The 13,971-nt window shown below is 46.3% G+C and overlaps 1 protein-coding gene across 1 annotated transcript in view; it reads left to right on the forward strand.

Moving 5' to 3' along the window:
• The first annotated feature begins 367 nt into the window (after positions 1-367).
• The window catches only part of LOC144164926 (uncharacterized), a 28,014-nt gene continuing 14,410 nt past the window's right edge, over positions 368-13,971 (forward strand). The window contains exons 1-3 of the mRNA XM_077695153.1: positions 368-461; positions 2,498-2,824; positions 10,005-10,142. Coding sequence (XP_077551279.1) covers positions 368-461; positions 2,498-2,824; positions 10,005-10,142 — 559 coding nt within the window. The remainder of the gene's footprint in view (positions 462-2,497; positions 2,825-10,004; positions 10,143-13,971) is intronic.

Here is a 13,971-nt window from a genome sequence, read left to right on the forward strand (position 1 = left end):
TTACTAAACGACCCTCTGTGGTCCCACATACTGTACATTTTCGGCTACTACTGCTCCTACAACTGCATTAAACATGGACGATGATGGTACGGTGCTACCAACTGAATCTCAAGCCCTTGGTAAGTATTGAACGGCAGTTGCAGGTATACGATAAGTGGGCTAAGATATCGCTCAGCAGACGAAAGACCTTCCGGTCCTAGGATTACTTGTTCTCACTTCCTAGGCAACAGATGAGAAACTGCCACTCTTCTGCGCAGAGTTTTGCCAGTTAGAAGAACATGTTTCATCTGGTGGCGAGCTACCGGGAGAACCACCCGTTTTCACTGAAGACGGCCCTTCGAGTTCAGAAGACGGCGCTGCGCTTGTCATGGAGATCAGCAGTGAAACTGGCGAGGTCGTCAAGCGCATTACCCAACCGCACAACGAGGAAGCTCCGGTTCTCTGCACTGCACCCGCCATTGGTATGCTGCAGATGTTTTTGTCGGGAACCTTTTTCCCTTTTAAATGGCGGTGGCTCAACTCCTTTAACTTAAATCGAGCTAATCTCGCAACATTAAAGTGATTATTTTCTATTTTGCAACCTCCTCCAAAGCCCGCCGAACCGTAATTTTCTTCAAAAAACGGTAATGTATTGCAAGTGCAGGCTGCCTGCTGCCCCTAGTCAGAATGAACCAGAGCAAACAGAAGCTGGAAGTGTAAGGAGCCCTAACCCCCGCTTAGGTCCCCATTTAGGTAAAACCCCAAGCGGTCGATGGGGAAACAACTGGAAGTGTCGCAACCATTGCACCGGTGGGATACTGCCCAGGAGAACGAATATGCACGGCACCACTTTTTCGAATGTTGCTACTTTGATAGCGAAGCAGATATCCAAAGTGTTTTCTTTTTTTACCACTTATGTTTGCGCTGCGGAAGCATAATTCCTCGTGGGCGCACACCTCTCAGCTCTAAGCCACATTGCTCCTTTCAAAATATGACATATGAGCCCATGAATGCGATTTCAATCTTAACTGTAGTTATGACGTTCATATCTGCTTTAAAAAATTAGTTACAGAATAGTCGCTAAGACCATTTCAAATGAAACCAACAGTGGCCAGAATTCTGGAGGCCTCGCCGCTGCGTAGCAGCGTATGTGTGGCGGCTTATGACCCGAATCGTGACCCGAATTGTGAATATATGAGATGACATGTACTGTGGTGTGCACTATTGTTTGACATAGTGACGTAGTAGTGCCTTGAGATGTTCGGGGTTAGAAATAATCATTAAAGGCGGTCAGTGAAGCCGTCTGTATTTTAGACGTGTGGACTTTGTGCCTTCAATTGGGAAAGAGGTGACAAATATTTGCTGCGCGGGGGCGGGTTCCTTGGGGTCGAAAGACCGTTTTAGTATCGGGATAGTGCGAGCTACGTCAAAAGTTTCCTTTCACAATGGAAAAAGAGCGCTTTCCTAATATGCCTGGTTTCTTTGCGGGGGATGACATCATTGCAGTGTGCTCTCTCGTGTGCTGTTTTACCAATACATGACACTTACTTCTGACGAGTTTATTAGCAATAATTTTAAACTACGTTTCCTAAGAAAGGTATTCTTCTTAATACCGGTCACAGAGAGAGCAAATCTTTATCATTTCCTAAACTTTCATTTGCTCTTTTACCACAAAATAACTGAGCGATAAAATGATTTCCAGCTATATGTTAATTATACAAAAAAAAATTGAGATCTTGCGTAATCATTGGCAACTTACATAAAACACAGGTCATGCTATTCATGAAATTCAGTCCATCTGCCTAAGCACGGCGCGTGCATCTAAGAAAACTGTTTGGTAGGTGGGACATTCAGTACGAATACCTGATGGCAGTTGATTTCTAAGACTGTAAAACACGAGCAAATCTCCATAAAAAACAAATAATAACCAAAATTGCGTGGCTGTGGAGGAGTTATCTGCGCTCACAGGAGCGCGGGATTTTCCTTTCACGTAGCCAGACACTCCGTTTTAAAATAGCCTGCCACTTTCTCGAAAATCATGACATTCAGGACCATATCCAGAGCGCTCTCATCAGTTGTAGAGGGAAGGCCATTGCTGTATGGTACTTTCGGGAAATTTTTGCAACTAGTTATCGTCAAGGCTATTGGATTTCGCCACATGATTGGTCACAGTAAGCACTGTTAACGAAATTCACTCCGTTTTGAGCAAACTCTCAGACGACGTGCCGTTATACTTTCATTCAAGGAATTTTAGCGGCCACGGCATCCCTCACAGCCTCCAAAAGCGCAGCTTTGTGACCACGCACGAAAGTTTAATCTTTTCCTCGAACAGCGCTACCGTATAATGAAGATAGAAGATACACATTTTGGAGCTAGATGGCTCGCCCTTCAAAATGCTCACACAGCAAGTTGTAGGACAAATGTTCGGAGACAATGCTCGTTAGCCTTGAACGGTGGGTTCGCAAGGGCTTCTGCTCTTTACAGCACGCCAATTTGAATTTGTTCGACCCACACGCAGTTCCGCGTGAACCGGAGCCCACCGCTGTGGTGGCGCAGCCCGCCCGGCCATGCATGCCTTCGCCAGTGACAGTGACTTCCTCGGACGAGTCGTCATCGTCGAGTCCGATACCAGCCCCTCCGGTGGTAGCATTGAGCAGTGACTCTACCTCGAGCAGGACTCCGTCGCTTAGCGGCTCCTCGTCTAGCAGGTCGCGTCGTTCGGACACCCAGGAAGGCGACAAAGGCGACCTCTTGGAGCCCAGGGACCCGCCCGTCCATCATGCAGTCGTCGACACTCCAGAAGACAAGACAGTCCAAAAGTTCAAGTTCAAGACAAAGACTAGGCGTGGGCACCGGAATACGACGGCAACCTCCAGGTCAGGATTTTATTTTCAACAAATTGTGATTCAGTGAAGACGTGTAACCAGACAGGTTTTTCTGAGCTCAGCCTTGGCGTATGGAGTTTCATCGTTGCGATGCCACGTGAGGTGTCGTGTAACGGAACCATGTTCGCATACAACTAAAAAAAACGAATCCCGTAGATATTCCTCAGAAAAAAGAAACCGATAGTTTCTGGAAATAATAATAAGCTCAGCAATTCCTGCGCTCTCACGCCACCTTCATTCATTTTAAAAGCGGATACCATCCCTTTAGAAACCGTTGCACAAAAATGTAGGCCAGTTTATGCTTTTGGGTTGTAGCTCTAGCTTGTGTTATTGAATTTATAATTACTCCTCTGGCGATGGGAGGTGAGTGTATCTAACACCCTTCATTACAGAGTTTTCGCAGCGTCAGTGCAGGGCACGAAGTAGCCCTACTGTTAGTAGAGGAGACGAAGCACTGGGTGAGTCCAGCGTTGGCGGGCTCGAGCAAAGCGCACTATTCGCGTTATGTGTTTGTGATGGTGGTAGTTGCGACCATCGCTTAGCTCAGAACGCTCTTGCGGTGCCTTTGCTCTCATGACAGCACTAGGGTAACGGAACCAGAAAGCCAACGTTACTGTAGTGGATGTCAGACAAGCGAACCTTATAGGGTTCCGAGCACGTATTATAGAGCGACGCGCCCAGTGACCTTCAGCCCACGGCGCTCAAGCTGCGCCCTTCTTTCTTGTTGCTTCGCTCCCTCGGAGCCTCGCTGCTGCGGTATCACGTGACTATGTGAGGGTAAAATGGCTGCTTCGCCTGCGCCTAATCACTCAAAGCTGGCTGGGAAGCATGTATGTGCGCTTCATAGCCAGCATACCACGTGACTAAGTGTGGGTTTAACGGTTGATTCGCCGGTGCAAGCGGAAGAATGAATCCAATAATCCAGTTGATATAGCTAGACGGAAGCATCGAAATCGCAAGCGAAGGCGAACTTTTATGAAACACTGCGTGCCTTGTTTTTGCTTTCGCTCCTAATAACTAGGTTTAGAAGTGTTCAACGTGAGCCATTTTTTCCACCTCCGCTCTCTGCACACGCTGGTCCACTGACTCGTACACCATGTGTCGCCATTACTGTCGATGTAAAGTCCTTCGTACGTAGTTTCAGAAAAACGAAGCCGAAAATGAGAAGAAATGCCGAGCATTCGTATGTCCACGCCCAAAATAAAATTGCGTCCAGATGTATTTTGCAGAAAAACACCCCCGAACGCAAGGAGTTTGTTAATACGAAAGCAGTATATGGCTTTGATGCCCAAACCTTTATTATTTTGCTTAAGTGTGTCAGATGTTTATTATGATCTAAACGAACTTCCGAAATCACAAATACGAACTCAGAAAAAAATTTGGTTCATTAGGACGGACACTAGGACACTGGACACTGACTGCCCACATATCCCTTGAGCAAGAGAGCTAGCTTGATCACCATGATTTATGGTTAAAGTTGTATTGCCATCATTTGTAATAACAACGAAATTACACAATTTCGGTTATCGGTCACTAACCCACTGAGCCACCCGGGCTGGACGCGAGTTGAGACGCTTAAACAATATTTTTTAGCACACGGAAGTACGTGCTGCCCTCTCTTTTTTAATCTTTGAAGGTCCGGTAACCTCTGTCTGTCGATAGATGGTGTTCAATGTCGAAAAAAACCACAAAGTGCGAAAGAAAACAATATTGTTTGAGTTGCTGCTCTTAAGCAACACTGGGCATCAAAGAGTTTCCTGTCACTGGGCATCCCTTGACTCAACTATGGTGATTCCCATGGTTCATGGCTTTTGTGGAGAAGAAAGAAAAAAAAAAGAAAGAAAGAAGGAATGAAAGGAAGAAAGAAAGAATTAAAGAAAGAAGAAAAGAAAAAAAAGAAGAAAAGAAAGAAAGCACATGAAATTTTTGGGCCACCCACTGTTCACAACACCGTGTTCTCGTCTAAAAATGCATATTCATCACACTTCACTCCCATATCACGCATGTGTTGGGCTTGTCGTATGACGCTAGCCTAAAATATCTTCGTAGGCTTTCTATATGAAGTTCGGAATTACCCAATGGTTGATCGAATTGCAAGATCCCCCCCCTTCCCTTAAATGGGCCGTGAAGTCAAAATGCCGGTTTCGTACATTAAAAAGTTTGCCTCCATAGAATCATGCTGACACGACTTTTAACGTAAACTTCGTTCAAATAAGCTGTCTAATTGGGCAAAAAATTGAAGCAGTTTCCCTCAATGTGGAAGCTGTCGGAAGTGCAGAGCAGTGATTCGCCACAATGGGCTGTACCGCCGTTATTCGCTCACTGCTACCACCCTATGCAATTCAAATTTCCCTCCTTCTGAGTGCTCGCGCGCCCCCTGCCTGAAACTGCGCCAGCGGGAGTTCTGTTCTTTCTGTGCTTGCTTTACTTTCGTATGCCGGAGCTGTTCTTCGTCATTACGTACGCGCAATTTTTTTCTTTCGCCGCTGGAGCCTTCCTGCAGCATTTCGAACGCGCCATTTTCTTCTTGCGCGTGGAGCCCTTCTGCGTCATTTCGAAAGCGCCATTATTTTCTTGCGCGAGCGCTTTTTTGCTTACTATCGTAAAAACCAACCCAACGAGCGTTCCTAACTGAATGAACGCGGGCGCTGCCGGTTAATTACGTTATATTTTGCCTCAAATGTACCTATATTTTTCTTTGCCCTAAACAACCGGGAGATGTATGACAAGCGCCAGTGGTTCACGAGTTTCGAGAGCTTATGACTGTAGAACCCGCTTAGCTTTTGAAGCCTCTGGGGTACGCCGAGAACGACAGCGTTACCACGGGACGCCGTGTTGCTCTACTTGCGTCCACCGGGCAAGCTAGGACGACAAGGCGAGCGCATAAAGTACCCTGCATTTAAAAGGGAATGGCTATGCGACCCACTGTCTCATTTCCCACAGCAGAACCTATGATGTCATACTAGCCATCTCTGCGATTGGCGGTGGCCGTAAAAAGCAAACGCAAATTAGGCAGAACTAATAAGCTTGCCGAACGAGCTATTTGCGCTTAAATTTAGGGCCCATTCTTTTTATATCAGTAAAAATGGTGGGACACACAGTGGTAGTTACGAAAGCACACGTGAACATAGAAGTACAGATGCGTACTGCTGTTGGTACTGCGGGAAGTATGCTTCGTTTGGATGCGCAGCACTGTGGGGCTTTGGGTTTGTCTCAGACGACACTGGTCGATTGATGCAAGCGACGGTGTCTCATGTGACCATATTTGTCGAGCGAGCACCACGTTTCCCGAAACGAATATTTTCTCCCTTAACAAAAACAATCCAGGTTTAAATACGGTCACAAACAAACTAAAGGCCCCACAGAGGTGTGGTGGCGCCAAATTAAGTTGACTAAGACTAAGCAAGTCTCCTGCGCTTCACACAAAGATTAGCTGAAAGACCTGTTCGTATGATGTCATTGCAAACGTAGTTTAAACACACGTTTTGGCGCGCGAATCAAAATTTTAGCTTAAATGGATTAATTTCGCAGTGACTAAAGCGTTGTTCGCTTCCGGAGAGACTCTGGGGGCACTATAGAACACGAAATCTTTCGAATAAAAGAAACTTGTATTTTGTCTTCACAGCCCCTTTAAGCGGTCATAGGGAAATGGGGTCTGCAGCTGATGTCATAGGCTCACGGCCGTTTCACGAGTTTTAGTTGCCATCAGGCTTTCGCATTCAAACCAGGTTAGAAGGTAATTTTCTCTATGGAGTGTCTGAAGAACTTTTCATTTTGAGTTAAGATGCTTGCCCCTGAGTAGCTGTATACTGAAACAAACAGTTTCGAATCGTCCAACACAGCTGCTTTATGTAGAGGTGTTTATTTATTTGCTTTACTTTATTGGCCAGGCGTGAGCGACATCGTCGTCGTCGCATTCCTGTCCAACCGTCGATGTCCAACGCGCTGGTGTACTCTTGCGGGTTATTCCTCACCGTTGTCGTGCTCATCGGACTGGTCGCCTCAGCACGACACCTCTTCAGCCAGAAGGGTGAGTCCGAACAGAGCCGCTTCGCTTCTCCTGAAATTAGAGACTAATAGTTGCAGTTGTTTGTTTGCCCACAACTGTAATATAGAGGGCGAATGACGATAAACGTAGGTTTCCTCATTGAAATAACACAGTTTTTACCTCCAAAGGTGTGCAACTCATGCGAGAGGTAAGAAAAATAATGCAGAAAATAAGTAGAGTTTAGCTTAACGCTATCGGTAATATTTTGTTTCTTTGCTCTTTTTTGGAAGAGGAATGGCAGAGGTTTGTCAAAATGTAACTATCGGTGATTTTCTGAGTTGTTTTACATCATTGATTTGGAGTTTAAAGGAAGGGAAGTATGGCATTGTTAGCATAAAACCCGGAATAGCATACAAGTATGTTGCAGGGACGGCAACTGCAGGCATTAGTGATTGCGTTTTCGAGAAAAAATGAGGGTAAGCTGCCGCATGAGGTATTACAGAGGTCTGGATCGGCCGCCGTAGGTGCGAGCCTGCGCAGCGTAGGAAGATTGTCCTGGTTTCTTGTTATACCCAAAAAACATACAGTGAGATATTTTCGTAACAAACCCGCAGTCCTGCTCATTGGACAGTCTTGCACGATGACCCTGGGATGTTATTTCTACGGCACGAGGCTTGCGCAGATCAACTTTGGATTGTGTATGGGTGGGCTGAAGGCCAACAGGCTACGGCTCACTTTGCCCCTTGCAGTTGTTGTTACGAGGGTGGGCATAAAATGCGCTATTGCTTTACAGGTCTGCTGACAGTGCGCCTCCGCCGGAGCCACCGACATGGTGAGGGAATATCTTTCACATCCATCTTTCAATTCGACTACCCCGCGATGTTACCCATGGGTAACATCGCGGGGCAGTCGAATTGTCCAATACCTTGCGAAAATTACTCGCGGGACGCCTAAAACAACGAGTACCTTGTTGGCTATATTTCTTCACGAACGCGTATAGTTAAAAAGAGAAATCAAGAAAAAATAAAGCACTTCTACTCAAAGTGAAAGCTGGCAAGCTCGGAGCAGTGATTGCCCAGAGCGGATGCGGTGCCCTGTCTTGACTAGTTTCAATATAAGCTTGGAGTGGGTACGGAAAGGCATCAAGAGAAAGCGCTGTAGCCACTGAAAAGGCCCATAAAGAGACACTGACTTGAGTTTTTACTCATTTTGGGGTAATTATTGCGTCAATCCATGATGTCTTTCTTAATTTATATTATTGTGTACGCATGCGTGGCCTAGCAACGGCAGCTTCCGTGGAACGGCGCAGCTCAATAATCCCCCAAACACTTTGCATAAGAGGAACATGTGCCTCTGTGGCGCAGTGGGATTGACTTCGGCTTCGTAACCGGAGAGGCTCAGGTTTGATCGCGACCAGGGGAAGCGGTGATCTTTTCGAAGCCTCTGTTTGGGTGTGTGACGACGCGTGACTACGGTGGCTAGATAACCGCGACCTCGGACGAGCTACGACGACAAGCCGGACCGCTAAAGTGCTCCGCACTTAAAGAACCTGAACACTATTTTCCTGTCATGCATTCAAGAGAATAAAATATTCCATCGAACGGTTATTATAGTGCCGTAGTCTATAAATTTGAGAGTGAAAGGATGCCACCACTAATTATTTACGTTTTTTTTAAAGAGGGGCGAATCCCTGTGGTATGAAAGACGTTATACCTGAGGTCGGTGTGTCATTTTTATTAGCGAGTGACAAGTGGCGCTGTTAGTTTAAGCACAACAGCAAATATTCGATAAATTACACTCCATTATGAGAAGAACTGCGCGCTAGTTGTATTTGAACCAAGTGTTCTAAGATTTCTGCACTTTCTAAAGAGTTTAACGCAACTAGCCAGTGGCGAGGTAATAATCCCTGAACGTGTCACACAGTGGGCATAGTGACGCGATTAAGCGCGTGAAAATTAAGTCCCAGGCACATGCCATCATAACTGGGGAACAGCTGAGAGCGAGGATTGAATCAAAACTCTTCCTCCCTATCCTCCGTCCGAGGTTGAAACAAGATCAGTTGTTAGCTCTCCCATCCACATTTTAAGAATGAGCGAACTGACTTAAACCACTTTAGGAACAGCTTTAGCGCTCATCTTGATGACCTTAAATACAAAATCAGTAGGATTGAGTAGCAAATTGAGAGGCTAATACGTGTGTGCACGATCTGGGGATGACAGCTTGAAAAAACGAAAGTATTTAAATTGGACTGATTTGAACGTTTCAGTATAGAAACCCTAAACATACAATTAAGTAATCCATTTTAATTGAAACATTAGTTATCTCTTTTATGCAAGAACTTTGCAACCGGCTTCCGGAATAAGTTAAGCGGGAAATTTACATCCAGGCGCTTACAATTTCGTCAAAAGGAGTAGTACCTGATTGCTGAAAACACTATACCGTCCCATTTACTACGTTGGGTGTCCTTTCGCATGCTTAAAGCGAGAGGTTTCTTTGTGAAACCGATGCCGTCCTGTCTAAATCCTAATGCATTTCTTCATAAACCAGTTAATCGACCGTAAAGCTCTGACACACGGCGCTTGCGTGAAATTGGGCTTCAGTTGAGTCAGAATGATTACTAGAATATCGCGCAAAAGGAATGTTATATATAACACAATGCACGAATCTCTCATGAATAAAGCATATCTTTATCTCATAAACCACGTATCGATATACATATAAATTTTTCGTAGATGCGTCCACGTAGTGTGCGAGAAATCGTCGCATGTGTTGGTTCTTCGTTTGAGATTTGGGTCTTTGAAATTTTGATGATCGATTGAACGCACAATCAGCGAAGGCTAGACGCAGTTTTAGCGAAGGTTTTGACGCAAGTTTTATGCAGTTTTGATGTTGTAGAGCTTTCACGCGTCTCTCAACTTTCCTTGGGGAGATATGGTGAAGTTCTTTCCCGTCTGGCGATTATATTATAAATACATGCCTGATAAATTATGTACGTTAAAACCGATACATGCATTTCAGCCCAAGAGAGCCCCGCTCAGCGCAACGTGGCTGCGGACAGAAAACGACGCGGCAAATACAGCAAAATTGTGTATGGTAGCTAGAGCTTATGCTCTTCACGCTTTGTGATTACCTACTTTATGCCAATTTCCCAGCGGCCTTTCCAACCCTGGTGTGCGGCATCTCCAGCGCTGAAGGCGTAGCCCAAGTGGCCAGCTTGTGTTCGCACATCGTCTACACTGGCGACATGGACATCATCACTGACGGAGCCGATTACTCGCTTGAGCCCGCCGGTGCGTCTTGGTTTATGTTGCATTAGTTTACTGAGGGGAAATAACGTAAGCTGGCCTGCCTATTGTCCATTGAGCCGTCTTAGAAAAACATATACTAATTTTATAAAGGTGGTCGTTTTACGGTGAGAGAAAGATGCCCTCTTAATCAGGAAGGTCCCGATATTGATCAACGAGGAATCTCTGTAAGCCTGTTCGTCGCCTTAACGGGTAAGCACGTTAGTAATTTTGAACACAGATGGTTCCTATGACGGTGGTGCATGTGACTTCAAGAATTACGCTCCAGCACCGGCATTTCGGGCTGAACGCTGCATCGTCTATTGCATTCCTTCTCACATCAAATGAAAAAATGCTGGGCGTAGGATGTGAACACATTCTGCAAAGATTTGGACCCTTCGGTCTTCCCAGAGAGAGATCCGAGAATATGGAGGCTCTTCAAACATGCCATGAATAACCCCGTACTGTACTGACTGCACCTTAATATTTGTAATATTTGTTGTCCCTATGAATTTTAACAAGAAAGTGTTTTATGCCGGGTACAGTAAGACCTCACAGACGTCATATCCGTCACTGAAATGACATAGTCAGAAACAACTCGGATTCAAGTCCACGATTACTCTGACCGCAACCGTGGATGGATGAAACACTGTGCCAACTGGGCTGTGAACTCAAGCCTGTATAGCTCTATGAACGCACCTTATATCCTTCCCTACAACATTCTCCATTCGGATGGTGCTGCCGTCTAGGAGAGGTGAAGGGAAGTAGTGCGTCATGACGCTAAGAGCGCCGATAGTTGGCGCCTCGATATGGCAGCGTATAGCAGCGCAAGTTATGGTGTTGATGGCCCCGTGCATGGTAGAGGAATAACTAACTTATTCCTACACCGTGGTGCCGTGTAAGACAATTGTTGCATTAAAGCAGAAAAGCAACGAAGCCGACTGGCGAATGTCGCTGTCCTGACTGCTTTGGTGCGACGAGAGACGCGCCATCGGGAAGCAGAACGCGTTCACGCATTCATGGTCCAAGCTACGATCTCTGCCTCTCGCGTACCTCAAGCTGAGGTCGTCGCAACGCAAGAATCAGCCGTACAGGCCACCGAGCAGGACCAAAGTGGTCGTCTCTATACCGAAGAGACCCGCCAGCAGGACGTCGCTCGCCAAGCACACCCACAAGACTGCTGCCGACCCGCAAATTATTCTCCTTTCACCATAGCGCACCGTGATTTCACCAAACGATTCGCTGAAAACGCGTTCAGTTTCGTTCGCACGGTTTGCGAGCGCCTGGGGTTGCAGCCGGATTTACGCAATGCTCCGGCGCGTGTAATCCAGTCTCTAATGCTGATGGGTCTAATGGTGTCATGCGGCCTAATATAAATAGCGCTTTGCAAGCTTATATCCATGCACAATAAACATTCAACTGCTCCTCTGAAGGCACATTTCACTTTCGTATTTTACCGATTCCTGTGAAATAGGGATCAACCACATTTTTTACCAAGGAGAATATTCTGGGCCTTCACGCAGAACCGTGCTTGAGTAAGGGCTTGATAATTGAACCGCTGGAGGTGGTCTATTCGCTAGCAGAATAAATATAGCAAAGAAAATCGAAATATACTGTAAAAGCTCTTTAATTATGACCCCAAGGGGACACCATCTCGGTTTAAATTATTGAAAGCTCAAAGTAATGAAAGTGAACAATAACAACAGTACACTGCGTTTGGGCAACTTTAATGCATGATAACACGTTGATCCCTGAAAGAGCCCGTGATTGCGGCCGGCTTTTGTCCCCAAAGACGACAGTCAGCACTTCTTGCTGCAACAAACCAATGTAGCGGAAAGCCTCATCTTCGCCGTCTTCAAAACTAAAGAAGAGATGGGCAGTATTTCTTATGGTCGTAACTTATGAGGGGACAGCCGTACTATGCTTCGTCCTTGTCTTCCTTGTCACTGGTGGTGACAGGTGTTGAGCTTCTGGCCTGCAAATGGATGCCCTCACCTGTCACTGATACCCTCACACAACACTCTTCTCGCATCCTCCTCGACCGAGTTCGCAAAGGATACGTCTTCTAAAACGCCCGCCGTGCGAGATTTAGACTGGTTTTACGGTATTTTAGCGTCTGCGTTCAACGCAGCCTCGCGTGTAGGCACAGGGTGGGTTGCTGTTGCCATGTGTCAGGCACCAACGCACTAACGCGTTGGTGCGTACATCGATTTATGCGTGGCAGCACCTTCTCGAGTTCAAATTAACGGGCTTCTTCATAGATAGAGTTCTATGCGGGCATGGCCGTACCAGGTCCTACAGTTAGAATTATCTGTAAATTTGAGTTATTTAAGCTCGAATTAACAAGGTTTCACTTAATGTATAGATAAAAAAGGATTAAATATTGGTGAGAGATTGTCCCCACGATCTGATAGTCACGGACCTAGATGAGTAAGCCCCCTGACCTCCTCGGATAAGGTGTGAACTTCTATATGCTTCAAGTGTACGCAATCATCCGTTTTTAAACGGGAGCATCAACATTGATTGATCTCGGCAAGCGCCTTTTGGTTGCACTTTTCAGCCCAGGTTTCCAGGATCGCTTAATTCAAAGGGTTTTAAACAGCATGGCATAATGCTGAAAGCACCAAAGCGGCTGGCATGCCACCTAACAAAATTTATGGAGCTCACTTACCGAAACATTTTAAGAACCAGCATCAATGAGAAACTGTGCATGTTTTAAACTTTTCACATAACAGCAACAACCACCACAACAAAAACGTTCATCACCTTCAGCGTAACCATTGCTCTTCAATATTTCTAATCCAACGTCATTGTTCAGTGGCTAATACCCCTGTCACACGGGCACTTCCAATCGCGATTGAGTCGATCCGGATCGAGCTCGATCCGGATCGGGCCGCTGCTACACGGCAGTTTCAATCGCGATCGAGCTTGATCCCGCTCGAACTCAACCCTGGTTTCTCAAGCGCGATCGAGGCTTCCAAGCGCGATCGAACGAAAGCGGCGATACTCTCGTCCCCGCTCAGCAATGGCACAGAAGATGACAACTTCAACTAACGCCGCAAATTGTGTAAAATAACTTGACCGAAATAAGCGTTCGGTAACATTTACATAGCTACGTATACCTACGACCGCGCGAAGTTACCAGACGCCGGCCGCAAGTACATTGTTAACGCCATCTGGCGTACACGAGTGCAACCGGTGCGACTTCTCGATCGCGATTGAAACTGGCCCTGTAGCAGCGGCAGTGCGTCGAGCGCGCTTGAAAACTCGATCGCGATTCACTTCAATCGCGATTGAAAGTGCCCGTGTGACAGGGGTATAAGACGCCGTGATAATGAGTCGACGGACGCAATCTCGATCCCAACCGCGGCAGCCGTTTATCTGATGGGAAGGAAAGGGAAAAAAAGAAAAGGAAACGCGCGTGGGTTGAGATTAAGGTGCACGTTAAAGATTCCGAGGTTGTCGAAATTAATGCGGAACCCCCCACTATACATAAGGCGCGTAGTACGTATGTACTTGCTTGGGCGCGTAAAATTCAAAAATTTAAGTTTGCATTTGAATTGAATATTTCCAATCGAAAGCCTACATCTATTCATCAAGAATGCAAAGCCAAAATTTACAAACCCAGCCAAGACGAGTTTCGCCGTCGTCAGCGATATGACCTTCATTTGATCGTAGCTGCGCCGTAGTCTTGGCAACGCATCACGTGACTCGCAGCACCGAATTCCGTCACGTGCGATCCCCTGCCGAGCTCCGCAGCTGGATCGCCGCCTGACCGCGTTACTCGCTGCGCGCCTGGCTATGAGGAACGCCGCGCTCGCCTACACAATGCGAG

Source organism: Haemaphysalis longicornis, unplaced genomic scaffold (assembly GCF_048455015.1).
Source record: "Haemaphysalis longicornis isolate Haplotype H1 unplaced genomic scaffold, Haemaphysalis longicornis Haplotype H1 scaffold_14, whole genome shotgun sequence".
Taxonomy (NCBI): domain Eukaryota; kingdom Metazoa; phylum Arthropoda; class Arachnida; order Ixodida; family Ixodidae; genus Haemaphysalis; species Haemaphysalis longicornis.